At 40.6% G+C, this 15,030-nt stretch overlaps 1 protein-coding gene across 4 annotated transcripts in view; it reads left to right on the forward strand.

Annotated features, from left to right (window-relative positions):
• The window catches only part of LOC118391521 (spindlin-Z), a 20,561-nt gene extending 5,684 nt beyond the window's left edge, over positions 1–14,877 (forward strand). Inside the window, exons 2-7 of one of the 4 annotated variants that reach the window (XM_035783004.2) lie at positions 2,733–2,874; positions 3,074–3,192; positions 3,890–3,935; positions 7,649–7,911; positions 9,937–10,170; positions 11,536–14,877. In XM_035783004.2, the coding sequence (XP_035638897.1) occupies positions 3,138–3,192; positions 3,890–3,935; positions 7,649–7,911; positions 9,937–10,170; positions 11,536–11,735 (798 nt within the window). In that variant the 5' untranslated portion in view covers positions 2,733–2,874; positions 3,074–3,137 and the 3' untranslated portion in view covers positions 11,736–14,877. The remainder of the gene's footprint in view (positions 1–2,732; positions 2,875–3,073; positions 3,193–3,889; positions 3,936–7,648; positions 7,912–9,936; positions 10,171–11,535) is intronic. The other 3 variants (XM_035783005.2, XM_035783007.2, XM_035783008.2) reach the window with 3 other exon arrangements.
• The last annotated feature ends 153 nt before the right edge of the window (positions 14,878–15,030 follow it).

A 15,030-nucleotide genomic window follows, 5' to 3' on the forward strand; every position in this document is an offset into this window, starting at 1 on the left:
CCCACTGTCAAACATGGTGGTGGCAGCATCATGGTTTGGGCCTGCTTTTCTTCAGCAGGGACAGGGAAGATGGTTAAAATTGATGGGAAGATGGATGGAGCCAAATACAGGACCATTCTGGAAGAAAACCTGATGGAGTCTGCAAAAGACCTGAGACTGGGACGGAGATTTGTCTTCCAACAAGACAATGATCCAAAACATAAAGCAAAATCTACAATGGAATGGTTCAAAAATAAACATATCCAGGTGTTAGAATGGCCAAGTCAAAGTGCAGACCTGAATCCAATCGAGAATCTGTGGAAAGAACTGAAAACTGCTGTTCACAAATGCTCTCCATCCAACCTCACTGAGCTCGAGCTGTTTTGCAAGGAGGAATGGGAAAAAATGTCAGTCTCTCGATGTGCAAAACTGATAGACATACCCCAAGCGACTTACAGCTGTAATCGCAGCAAAAGGTGGCGCTACAAAGTATTAACTTAAGGGGGCTGAATAATTATGCACGCCCAATTTTTCAGTTTTTGATTTGTTAAAAAAGTTTGAAATATCCAATAAATGTCGTTCCACTTCATGATTGTGTCCCACTTGTTGTTGATTCTTCACAAAAAAATACAGTTTTATATCTTTATGTTTGAAGCCTGAAATGTGGCAAAAGGTCGCAAAGTTCAAGGGGGCCGAATACTTTCGCAAGGCACTGTATATATTATTTAAACCTTTATTTTACTAGGCAAGTCCATTTAGAACAAATTCTTATTTACAATGATCTCCTACCAAAAGGCAAAAGGCCTCCTGCAGGGATGGGGACTGAGATCATAAAAAATAGGACAAAGCACACATCACGACGACAGACACCACAACACTACATAAAGAGAGTCCTAAACATGACAACACAACATGGTAGCAACACATGACAATAACACGGTAGCAACACATGGAAACAGCACGAACATGGTACAAACATTGTTAGGCAAAGACAACATCATACTGCTTGCAACAAGTTACTAAAGTAATACTACAAAAAAAATTAACAATGCAATTAACTTGATGTCCTGAATACAAAGTGTTATGATTGGGGCAAATCCAAATACAACACATTACCGAGTACCACTCTCCATATTTTCAAGCATAGTGGTTGCTGCATCATGTTATGGGTATGCATGTAGTCATTAAGTACTGGGTAGTATTTCAGGATAAAAAATACATGGAATGGAGCTTAGCACAGGCAAAATCCTAGAGGAAAATCTGTTTCAGTCTGTTTTCCACCAGACCCCTGAAGAGGAATTCACCTTTTAGCACGAAAATAACCTAAAACACAAGGCCAAATGAACACTGGAGTTGCTTACCAATAAGACAGTGAATTTTCCTGAGTGTCAGAGTTACAGTTTTGACTTAAATATACTTGACAATCAATGGCAAGACCTGATAATGGTTGTCTAGCAATGATCAACATCCAATTTGGCAGAGTTTGAATTTGAATTGAATAATGGGCAATTGTTGCACAATCCAGGTGTGGAAAGCTCTTAGAGACTTACCCAGAAAGACTAACAGCTGTAATCGCTGCCAAAGGTGATTCTACAAAGTATTAACTCTTTGGAGTGAGATATTTCTGTGTTTCGTTTTTCAATGCATACCATTTCTAAAAACATGCTTTCACTTTGTCATTATGTATTTTGTGTTGATGGGTGAGAAAAAAAAATATTTAAACCATTTAGAATTCAAGCTGTAACACATCAAAATGTGGAATAAGTCAAGGGCTATGAATATGTTCTGAAGGCACTGTACAGTATTGCCTGCATTTCACCCAGCATAGGAGAGGAACCAGAAAGATCAGTACTTGAATTCTTTGTATTTTGGTTATTGTCAGTAAAAACATTCGCAGAGCAGGCTCAACATGCCCAACTGCCATAAATGCCTCACATTTTTTGTCTTTCACTTAAAAAATGTGGAGGAACAAGAAAGATCAGCTTGGCTACTGGGTCATCCACCTCAAAAAGCAGAAGAAAGAGGACTTTGACACCCACCATCTCAGATTGTTCCCAAATTGTGTGCTGTTAGGTTTATGTCCCATCCTACATCCTGATATTACCAGGTTCTGACCTCTAGATGGTGCTGTTCATGTTACAGATTAAACATACTGTAGACCTATTCCATTTCTTAGACAAAAAAATAACGCTTTTAGATGGAGATCCTCCATTGAGCATGATTTTTAGTCCAAGAGTAAGTATAACAGCCCTCGCTGTCCACTATAAACAGATGGCAGATGTGGCATTATTGATCTGGTGGTTTGTGAAAAGGCTTGTGTTGTGAGCGGTTTTACAGGAATCAGTCCGGATAGTCACGCTGCTGATTTGATACTCATGTTGGCCTAAAACAAGACTGCAACATATGAATGGGTTGTTGTATATAGGCCTAGTCTGCAGTGCAGAGAAGGTACCAGCTGTTATAGTGGTCTAGCATAGAATTAGAATTATTCATGAATCGATTCTATTCATGATTTAATGTTTCCTGACTGATTCATGAATCATTCTAATTCTATGAGTAGAACTGACAGGACAGGACTAGTTTAATCCTGACATTTCCACACAAGTGGTGTTTGGGGAGCCTGCTTTGGTTTGAAATAGGCTAGGTAAACAAACACAAAGCTTTCAGATTTTTTTTTTAGATTAAGTGCAAAATTCAACATTAAAGTGACTGAATATCTTCACATGTATATCAGCATTTCTTTTGGTTTGCAGGTCTACCCAGAGTCCTGACGTGATCATCATCCCTGAACAGAAATATTAGCCTGCCCCGAAGTCAGTCCTCAACCAACCGTGGACAATCTGGATTGGATATCAAAGATAATCCGTCCTTATCCCCGTTATCTGCCTGCACTGGGTAGACACTTTCTTTTTTCCCTCCCTGCCTGTTTCCATTTTCTGAATTGGTTGCCATATATAGATTTTCACTTTCTGACTTGTTACCTTCCTCTGACTGGACTCTTCTATTCAGATGTATTCCCTGGCTATCGTCCATCTCTCTGGGCTATAACATAAATCATTAATGTTTTCATTACGTTGGCATTTTTACACCCCAGACCTGGTACCATAGATATTTTCACCCTAGTCTGGCAGCTAGACTGCTCCACTATACCCTGATGAATGAAGACCCCATTCGGGAAGAGTGCACCCGGCCAGAGATCCAGAGCCGATGCAGGTTAGTTTGGCTTTAAAGGGATAGTACACCTACATTTGAAAATTACATATTGGTTTCCGTACCCTGTAAGCAGTCATTGGACATTGTATGACAGCAATCCATGCTTTGGTTTAGTTTCCCTGGCACTGTTTCCACATGCTGACATTTGAGCATTTGTGCTACAAATCCCATTTGCGCTCTTTATAGATGTTGTCGGCGTCCCAAATGGCACCCTTTTTCCTTTATTACTCACTTGCTTACTTAATTAGTCCCATCGCTCCTTTGGGCTCATAGGTCATCGACGATCCTCTCCAGCTCGTTCAACCCCGTGCCGATTCTCTTGGTGAGGGCGTCCTCTTTTCTTTTTGGCTTGCTGGTTCCAGGATAGAGCTTGCCTGGTGATGTTGGAAACACCTGTAGGACACCTATTCCCTTTATAGTGCACAACTTTTGTTTCCTTTTATAGTGCACTTCTTTGGACCAGGGCCTTTAGAGGCTCTGGTCAAACGTAGTACTCTAATTGGCCTATAGGGAATCGGCTGCCATTTGGGGGACACAGCCTTTGTTGTTTGCTCTTGTTATCTTCAGGTTACACATAATCCGGTACATTTAGCCTACTGATAAGAGTAGATTAGCTACTGAATACATTCACTACAGTCATTTGCACTAGAAGAACGTTTGATGTTTTTTTTGTGATGTTTTTTTATTTTTATCTAAGGACACACAGGTGTTTCTTCAAACATGAAGAAAAAGGACTCCCACAAGTAAGCCAGGAATCCTTATGCACTGTACTTACCTTAGCTTTGTGATTGTGCCAATGTAGGCATTCAACTGTTCTAAATGTATACATGTTGTGTAGTAGTATTACATTAAAGCTGCTTTCAGGCTAGGCTAAAACCATCTGCTGTCTGCTTAGTTTTTCCAAGGTAGAGAACATCAGTTGTGCTTGCTAAGATAAGTCAATGATTAAGTCTAGTAGTGCCATGCTGAATACCTGATATCAGATACTGGTCTTAAGTGGCCTGCTAAAGTTAATACAGGGTTAGTAGCAGCTGTGTAGGGACATGACCATGGTCAGGGTTAGGATCAGCTGTGTAGGGACACTACCATGGTCATGGTTAGTATCAGCTGTGTAGGGACACTACCATGGTCAGGGCTATATTCACACAGAATACAATCTTTAAAGGACTCCTGTAGACAGGTCAAGGGATGGAAAGAAAGCAGATCTTGTCTGTAATACATTGCCATGGCCTACATACACCACATGATCAAAGGTATGCGGACACATGCTTGTTGAGCATCTCATTCCAAAGTCATGGGCATTAATATGGAGTTGGTACCCCCTTTGCTGCTATAACAGCCTCCACTCTTCTGGGAAGGCTTTTTACTAGATGTTGGAACATTGCTGCGGGGACTTGCTTTCATTCAGCCACAAGCATTAGTGAGGTTGGGCACTGATGTTGGGCGATTAGGCCAGGTTCGCAGTCGGCATTCCAATTCATCCCAAAGGTGTTCGATGGGGTTGAGGTCAGGGCCCTGTGCAGGCCAGTCAAGTTCTTCCACACCGATCTCAACAAACCATTTCTGTATGGACATCACTTTGTGTACAGGGGCATTGTCATGCTGAAACAGGAAAGGGGCTTCCCCAAACTGTTGCCACTAATTTGGAAGCACAGAATCATCTAGAAGTCATTGTATGCTGTAGCGTTAAGATTTTCCTTCACTAGAACTCTTAAGGGGCCTAGATCAAGACCAATATTCCTCCTCCACCAAACTTTACAGTTGGCACTATGCATTTGTAACAGTATAGACTTTACGTACGTCCCATCGCCCCGACCTGGGCGCGAACCAGGGACGCTCTGCACACGTCACCCTCGAAGCATCGTTACACAAAAGCCGCGGGGAACCACTACTTCAAGGTCTCAGAGCAAGTGACGTCACCGATTGAAACGCCACTAGTGCGCACCACCGCTAACTAGCTAGCCATTTCACATTGGCTACACATTCATGCAGGTAGCATTCTCTTGGCATTCTCCTGGCATTCTCCAAACCCAGATTTGACCGTCAGACTACCAGATGGTGAAGCATGATTTATCACTCCAGAGAACACGTTTCCACTGCTCCAGAGTCCAATTCCGGCAAGCTTTATACCACTCCAGCTGATGCTTGACATTGCGCATGGTGATCTTAGGCTTCTGTGCGGCTGCCTGGCCATGGAAACCCACTTCATGAAGCTCCAGACGAACAGTTATTGTGCTGATGTTGCTTCCAGAGGCAGTTTGGAACTCGGTAGTGAGTGTTGCAACCGAGGACATACCTTTTTTATGCGCTACGTGCTTCATCATTCAGTGGTCCTCTTCTGTGAGCTTGTGGCTGAGCCGTTGTTGCTCCTAGACGTTTCGGTTCACAATAACAACACTTACAGTTGACCAGGGCAGCTCTAGCGGGGAAGAAATTTGTTGAACTGACTTGTTGGAAAGGTGGTATCCTATGACGGTGCCACGTTGAAAGTCACTGAGCTCTTCAGTTAGGCCATTCTACTGCCAATGTTTTTCCTATGGATATTGCATGTCTATGCTCGATTTTATACAGCAACGGGTGTGACTGAAATAGTCGAATCCACTAATTTGAAGGAGTGTCCACATACTTTTGTTTATATAGTGTATTTCATTATTTGAATAGTGTATCCTATTTGATATACTGTAATACCAGACTTATCTAGAAGCTAATGTACTGTGAAGGACTGACAGCCAGTTACAGTGCCTTGCGAAAGTATTCGGCCCCCTTGAACTTTGCGACCTTTTGCCACATTTCAGGCTTCAAACAAAGATATAAAACTGTATATTTTTGTGAAGAATCAACAACAAGTGGGACACAATCATGAAGTGGAACGACATTTATTGGATATTTCAAACTTTTTTAACAAATCAAAAACTGAAAAATTGGGCGTGCAAAATTATTCAGCCCCTTTACTTTCAGTGCAGCAAACACTCTCCAGAAGTTCAGTGAGGATCTCTGAATGATCCAATGTTGACCTAAATGACTAATGATGATAAATACAATCCACCTGTGTGTAATCAAGTCTCCGTATAAATGCACCTGCACTGTGATAGTCTCAGAGGTCCGTTAAAAGCGCAGAGAGCATCATGAAGAACAAGGAACACACCAGGCAGGTCCGAAATACTGTTGTGAAGAAGTTTAAAGCCGGATTTGGATGCAAAAAGATTTCCCAAGCTTTAAACATCCCAAGGAGCACTGTGCAAGCGATAATATTGAAATGGAAGGAGTATCAGACCACTGCAAATCTACCAAGACCTGGCCGTCCCTCTAAACTTTCAGCTCATACAAGGAGAAGACTGATCAGAGATGCAGCCAAGAGGCCCATGATCACTCTGGATGAACTGCAGAGATCTACAGCTGAGGTGGGAGACTCTGTCTCTATAGGACAACAATCAGTCGTATATTGCACAAATCTGGCCTTTATGGAAGAGTGGCAAGAAGAAAGCCATTTCTTAAAGATATCCATAAAAAGTGTCGTTTAAAGTTTGCCACAAGCCACCTGTGAGACACACCAAACATGTGGAAGAAGGTGCTCTGGTCAGATGAAACCAAAATTGAAATTTTTGGCATCAATGCAAAACGTTATGTTTGGCGTAAAAGCAACACAGCTCATCACCCTGAACCAACCATCCCCACTGTCAAACATGGTGGTGGCAGCATCGTGGTTTGGGCCTGCTTTTCTTCAGCAGGGACAGGGAAGATGGTTAAAATTGATGGGAAGATGGATGGAGCCAAATACAGGACCATTCTGGAAGAAAACCTGATGGAGTCTGCAAAAGACCTGAGACTGGAACGGAGATTTGTCTTCCAACAAGACAATGATCCAAAACATAAAGCAAAATCTACAATGGAATGGTTCAAAAATAAACATATCCAGGTGTTAGAATGGCCAAGTCAAAGTCCAGACCTGAATCCAATCGAGAATCTGTGGAAAGAACTGAAAACTGCTGTTCACAAATGCTCTCCATCCAACCTCACTGAGCTCGAGCTGTTTTGCAAGGAGGAATGGGAAAATTTTTCAGTCTCTCGATGTGCAAAACTGATAGAGACATACCCCAAGCGACTTACAGCTGTAATCACAGCAAAAGGTGGCGCTACAAAGTATTAAATTAAGGGGGCTGAATAATTTTGCACACCCAATTTTTCAGTTTTGGATTTTTTTTAAAAGTTTGAAATATCCAATAAATGTCGTTCCACTTCATGATTGTGTCCCACTTGTTGATTCTTCACAAAAAAATACAGTTTTATATATTTATGTTTGAAGCCTGAAATGTGGCAAAAAGTCGCAAAGTTCAAGGGGGCCGAATACTTTCGCAAGGCACTGTATCAAAGGTTTTCCCTCTTCTTTTCATTGGCTATGTGGATATTTGTTTCCCCAATCCCTCTCTTCTCATTGGCTGAAATCTGAAATGTACAGGAAACACAAGAACAGCATGGGCCCCAACAAGGTGGTGTCGTCATCTGCGCCCCGCCGGAACATGGTGGGCTGTCGTATCCAGCACATCTGGAAGGAGGGGAACACTGCGTCTCAGTCGCTGTGGAAAGGCATGGTGCTGGACCAGGTGCCCGTCAACCCCTCGCTTTACCTCATCAAGTACGACGGCTTTGACTGTGTCTACGGCCTGGAGCTACATAAAGATGAGAGGGTGCAGGGACTTGAGGTGCTCCCTGACCGTCAAGGTATGGACTTGGTCTATTGTGCATCCGGACAGTATTCAGACCCTTTGACATTTTCCACATTTTGTATAATTACAGCCTTTTTCTAAAATTGATTACATTTTTCTCTCATCAATCTACACACAATACCCCATAATGACAAAGCAAAAACAGGTTTTTAGATATTTTAGCAAATTTGTTAAGTGTTTTTTTTAAATATCACATTTACATAAGTATTCAGACCCTTTACTTAGTACTTTGTTGAAGCTCCTTTGGCAGCGATTACAGCCCCGAGCCTCAAGCATTTTGCTACACTCGCATTAACATCTGCTAACCATGTGTATGTGACCAATAAAATTTGATTTGAGTCTTCTTGGGTATGATGTTACAAGCTTGGCACACCTGTATTTTGGGAGTTTCTTCTCTGCAGAACCTATGAAGCTCTCTCAGGTTGGATGGGGAGCGTCGCTGCACAGCTTTTTCAGGTCTCTCTGGGCTCTGGCAGGGCCACTCAAGGACATTCAGAGACTTGTCCCGAAACCACTCCTGCGTTGTCTTGGCTGTATACTTAGGGTCGTTGTCCTGTTGGAAGGTGAACCTTCGCCCTAGTTTTAGGTCCTGAGCACTCTGGGGCAGGTTTTAATCAAGGGTCTCTCTGTACTTTGCTCCGTTCATCTTTCCCTCGATCCTGACTAATCTCCCAGTCCCTGGCGCTGAAAAACATCTACACAGCATGATACTGCCACCACCATGCTTCACCGTAGGGATTGTGCCAGGTTTCCTCCCGACGTGACGCTTGGCATTCAGGCCAAATTAAACCAATCTTGGTTTCATCTGACCAGAGAATCTTGTCTGAGAGTCCTTTAAGTGCCTTTTGGCAAACTCCAAGCGGACTGTCATGTGCATTTTACTGAGGAGTGGCTTTCGTCTGGCCACTCTACCATAAAGGCCTGATTGGTGTAGTGCTGCAGAGATGGTTGTCCTTCTGGAAGGTTATCCCATCTCCACAGAGGAACTCTGTAGCTCTGTCAGAGTGACAATTAAGGTTTTTGGTCACCTCCCTGACCAAGGCCCTTCTCCCCTGATTGCAAAGTTTGGCCAGGTGGCCAGCTCTAGGAAGAATATTGATGGTTCCAAACTTCTTCTATTTCAGAATGATTGAGGTCACTGTGTTCTTGGGGACATTCAACTCTGCAGAAATGTTTTGGTACCCTTCCCCAGATCTGTACCTCGACACAGTCCTGTCTCGGAGCTCTACAGACAATTCCTTTGACCTCATGGCTTGGTTTTTGCTCTAATGTGCACTGTCAACTGTGGTACCTTTATATAGAAAGGTGTGTGCCTTTCCAAATCATGTCTAATCAATTGAATTTACTACAGGTGTACTCCAATCCAGTTGTAGAAACATCTCAGGGATGATCAATGGAAACAGGATGCACCTGAGCTCATGTTCGTGTCTCATAGCAAAGGTTCTGAATACTTATGTAAATAAGTTATTTTTTTACACTTTCTCATTTTGGGTTATTGTGTGTAGATTGATGAAAAAATATATTTTCATCAATTTTAGAGTAAGGCTGTAACTTAACAAAATTTGGAAAAAGTCGAGGGCTCTGAATTCTTTCCAAATGTGTGTATATATAGTGTCAACATTGTTATCTCAACATATTGATTTTTTAGTGATCGCACAATGTGGATAAACCACTATCATAGACAAGCTTATTTTTGTGCTCTAATGGTCTTCTATGTTCATATGCGAATCTCTCTAAGATTTGTCCGTGCTAGAAATGGGGCGTCAGGGTAGCCTAGTGGTTGGACTAGTAACCGGAAGGTTGCAAGTTCAAACCCCCGAGCTGACAAGGTACAAATCTGTTGTTCTGCCCCTGAACAGGCAGTTAACCCACTGTTCCTAGGCCGTCATTGAAAATAAGAATTTGTTCTTAACTGACTTGCCTAGTTAAATCAAAACAAAAAAATAATAATTGTAATTGAAGTGCTTGTTGGCTTCATTACCAATCATCCCTGTCCCATATTTTTGTTGGCCTGTTACAGCCTCCACGCGCACCAGCGACGTCAACCTGGCCGACACGATGATAGGGAAGGCTGTAGAGCATATGTTTGAGACGGAGGACGGGACTAAAGACGAGTGGAGGGGCATGGTTCTGGCCCGAGCCCCCATCATGAACACCTGGTTCTTCATCACCTACGAGAAAGACCCTGTTCTGTACATGTACCAGCTCCTAGACGACTACAAGGAGGGAGACCTGAGGATCATGCCTGACTCCAGTGAGTACAGTAAAAATGTAGTTAAAGCCGACAGCATGTATGAGACTCTCTGTCTTATTACAAAGCGTATAATATGTTATGCAGGTATGGTAATACTAAAATCTGAGAGGTAAACAGATCTCTCCATTCTACTATAGTGTTCTTTTAACAAAATACTAAACAGTGTAGACCAAATCCCATTGTGAAAATGTATAAAATACTAAGTAGTGTAGACCAAATCCCAATGTGAAAATGTATAAAATACTAATCAGTGTAGACCAAATCCCAATATGAAAATGTTTAAAATACTTAGTAGTGTAGACCGAAAACCAAATTCTGAAAATGTATAAAATTCTAAGCAGTGTAGATCTAATCCCAAATTTTTAAAATACTTAACAGTTGGACCCCAGGAAGAGTAGCTGCTGCTTATGCAACAGCTAATGGGGATCCTAATCAAATACCTAATCCCAATGTGAAAATCATCTGGAAATGCAGATTAGAGACTTGATTTTATAGCCTCCATCTTTCCGTAGCCTATTCAAAATTGTTTTTTAATTTGAAGCTTGCTGCTGGTCAAACCTTTGAGTCTAAGTACATTTTTATCAAATCAGTTAAATAGGCAAATGTTGATGTTGCACAGTGCACACAATAAAATAATACAGAATATTAGGTAGAATTATGTGCTGCTCTCAGACTGACAGGCTAACATCACATTAAAATATTCTCCTTCAACAGAAATAAAGAAAACATTTCAGAGAACCTCATAACATTCTCCATCTACCTATAGAGATGCCATTATAAAAATACAAGCTGTCGACCAGACGTATCCATTATTTTAGATACAACAAAAAATGTACGTGTGAAACTTCACTGCCAGACAAGTCAAAACAATTTTGCTGGCTGCGCGGCAATAAAGCAGCATTTTCTTATCTTTCGGATCCATTTGGGTACGATACAGACCCAATTGTACTTGGACCCGGCCCTCTCTCATCTCTTACATGTTTCGGGTCGGATTTGGTACACCTCGAATCGAAATCGGGTATAGTATTGACTTTCAAAGTAGGTACATTTCTCTCCGGATGGTGAGGCTTCTCTTAATAATGATAATAGCCTACTCTTTGATGTTCTCCCTTAATGATTAAAGCTATCATCATTGTTATGCTAAACTTACATTACAGAGCCCTCTTTATTCCTATGGGGAACAAACTATAACGGTCCACCAGTTCTTCTGCTAGTCTAGGGATTAATTTAACCTGACATTGACAGGCCACAATAAACCTGTTTCTGTGTTGTCTCTGCCTGTTGATTTGATCTCAATTGGACTAACCTGGTTAAATAAAGCTAAATGAATGAATTGGTAAACGTATGTATTTTCTTCTCCCCCAGATGACACTCCGCCTGCAGAGCGGGAGCCAGGGGAGGTAGTGGACAGTCTGGTGGGGAAACAGGTGGAGTACGCCAAAGAGGACGGCTCCAAACGAACTGGCATGGTTATCCACCAGGTGGATGCCAAACCCTCAGTCTACTTCATCAAGTTCGACGACGACTTCCACATCTACGTCTACGACCTTGTCAAGACCTCCTAAGGCGACCTTTTACCCTTTGACCTTTTCACACTACTGAGCCGAATCGAGCTGTACTGGGCTGGCCTGGTTACACGTACATCCACCATAGCTGAAAAGACTATGCGAAAATATGTTAGAGGTGGTACAGTTTGGTTCACGTCGGCACGGTAGTGTGAAAAGGGCACTGGGTCTCTGGGCCTAGAGGACAGGAGGTCTGTCTGGGGAGTTAATGATGGATGCAGGAAAGACAATGGTCATCATCACCACATGGAACCTTACCTTATCCACCAACTTTTCTTAAATGTATCTCGAACGTTTCGTGCAACAGCTTCTTTGAGATGCGACAGATGGACAGCTAGATTGGATATTTCACTGAAGCCTTTGGATTGCTACTAAAGCATCTCGTGTTCTAGAATCTAGTCAGAAGAGAGAGAGGGGAGGGGTCACTGTGCAACTGAGTTATTGGCCACTTGATTGGCTGAGAAGACTATTTGTTTCTGCAACTGGCTGCCCCTATCAGAATAAAGATCTGAAGGATTTGTTACATAGATCCCTTTGTAAGGGGAGGGACGGGAGAAAGATATCAGCGTTATTTGAACACTGCATATTTAGTGCAACCTTTAAAGTGAATTACTATCTGGGTTTGTTTCCATCTCAGAGAATTGTTCAATCCTTGACTATGATTATATTTGTTTGTTTGTAATGTTAAAAGATACACAACAACATATGCAGTGAGCAAAGGCATTTGTTGAAGTTTTGTGAGGGACATGACCATTGTTTTAATTCAAATGTTTCTTTGTTTTTTTTCCAATAACTTTTTCATGTATGTTCATATATAATGATAGTTAAATACTGATGCCGATATTTGCAGTTTTATCTGAAGCACTAATTTCAAAGAATCCACTCAGAAAACATTTACGCAGTTGTCTTTATAAGTTTAGCCTTTTAATAATAAATATATGTTGATCATTCTCAACAAACACTATTCAGAATGATTGACCAGTGAGAACGTTAATCTGTAGTCCTGAGACTGAGTTTGTTCATTAGGCCTTGCCAAAGCCCTCGACCCTTATCATTAATTATCCAATCATAATAACAGCAATAATTATTATAATTATTCAGATAATACTTATGTTTGTTATTACCGTTCCTGTAGTCATATGTTTACCTTTTTTTGGGGGGGGGGGGTTCAAGCATATTTTCTATATTTGTTTACTTTTTACTTTTGTTATAATACGTTATTTAGAGACATCTTCTTCACCTCTGTCTTTGTGTTAAACAGACTTTCTGTTTAATTGGCATAGTAACCTTTTAGTAAACTGTTTTATCATGCCTTTAAAAAAAATAAAGATAGTATGGTGAAAGCACTGCAAAGTATTTGGAAACTAAAACTTCAAACCTGCTCCTCAAAAGTGTTCTAAATTCAGCAGTACCACTACAACAATACTAAAGTGTTTCTAAAGTCTTCACACAACTGTTAATTCACAACAAGTATTCAAAACTTTAAAAGCAACATATAGAGTGTGTGTAATATTGTACTCAAGGAAAGGTTACTAGCCTCAATTAGACTTTTATTTGCCATATTTTGTTGAGATGAGCTGTTTCCCGCCATTATTTAAAGCTTATAATAATGTAGTTAAAATGTGATAGCTGTTTCTGGCTTTCTCTGTGTGTGACAAAACAACATTCACCAGATGCCCCTTTGGAATGTTACAATGGTTGTCAGAGAAACAGTGGGCTACTGAGCACTCTAGAACCTCTGACATACAGATGTTGTTAATTACTGTAGTAACATTTAGTGTTCATGTGACTGTAACCCCTCCTCTACACTCCTCTGCCTTACTACTCTTTCTCCATGCCCTTCTCGACCTTTAGCAGTGTTTATTCCCAGTCTCTGAAGAGGTAGTATAGTCCTGATATTTTCATTAGCCTGTGTAGTAACAGAACAGATGTGCCGTTGTGACTGATTTGCGATTAGATAAACCACTGCATCTTCAGCTGAAGTGCCTGCAGAGACATAAAGCCCATTAGTTTTTATTTTTTACATTTTATAACTGTTTTTCTTTCTTTGACTGTATGGCTGAATGGTAGCTTTAGAAATGAAAACCTGAGAGATTGTGTATCGGTTATAATGAGGCTCATAATTTGAAGACCCCATAAGGTACCGTATACACCTCTGTATCTAAGAAAATAAACACAAGTATCTTATGTATCCTGTTGTATTCCAAACTGAAAACTGACTTGTGTTTTATGCAAGATGTCACCTTCAGGAAAATAATTGAAAGTGTTTGATGGATTGGCATTTCACACTGTGTTTGATGTTGGTTCATTTTGGGCTAGAAAATGTAAAAAAGAGAATATGAAAATAGTCCATTATTTTTGCATGAGTAGCAGAAACAGTAGAACTGTAAGTGGAAGTTAGTGTGAGATACACACATGCATCTGTCATAACTTTTTCTATGAGGTTATCTTCATTCTGTTACCTGTTGTGACGCTCCCTTTTTTTATTTTCCTCTTTTGCATTTCTTAAGAAAAGCAAAGTAATTTTTTGTATAACATTTTTGATTCTGCTCTGCTATAGGATGAAACTCACTGGGGTTGTATGAGGGGCCAATAGAAAGGCCACATGATGCCAGTGTTACACAGCATTTGAGGGATCATATCTTTCACATACAATACCAATGTTGTCCGTAAATATTTTTTAGATGTATCTTTTGAGTGCCACAAGGAAAACATGAACTCAAAGAAAAAGGCCTTATAAAATTGGTAGGGAGATGTTTATACAGCATATATATATATATGTGTGTGTGTGTGTGTGTATGTATGGGGTGTGCAAGGTAGGTAGCACATCTTAGTTACATATCAGAAGAATAAACCATGTACATAGACACTTTAAAGAGAAAATATTAGGGTTTTCATTTCTCAAAGTTACTCTTAAATCAGTTTAAAATAAGATTTAAAACTATAATTTACTGTTTGTTGGCATCTACTTCAATGGCTTCTATTTGAACTGGTAATTTGTTATTACTCTAAACAATGTAGAGTTAATTTGATTTGCTTTAGGGGTATAAGCATTTAAAAACATGTTACTTAGATCTGTCATTTTTATAATTGTTACGTAAGTATCCTTATAACATTTGAGAAAATAAAAACGTAATGTGAGGTTGTGTGGTGGTTTCTTTCCTTATGGTTTTTCTGCTTTTAAAGATGCCAGACTTAGGTATTTCTCGTACAGAAGATCACTCCCCTCAATCAAATGTATTCGTCACATACACAGTGTTCAGCAGGTATAAAGACATAAGGCTATTTGCATTGT

This window comes from Oncorhynchus keta, chromosome 12 (assembly GCF_023373465.1).
Source record: "Oncorhynchus keta strain PuntledgeMale-10-30-2019 chromosome 12, Oket_V2, whole genome shotgun sequence".
NCBI lineage: Eukaryota > Metazoa > Chordata > Actinopteri > Salmoniformes > Salmonidae > Oncorhynchus > Oncorhynchus keta.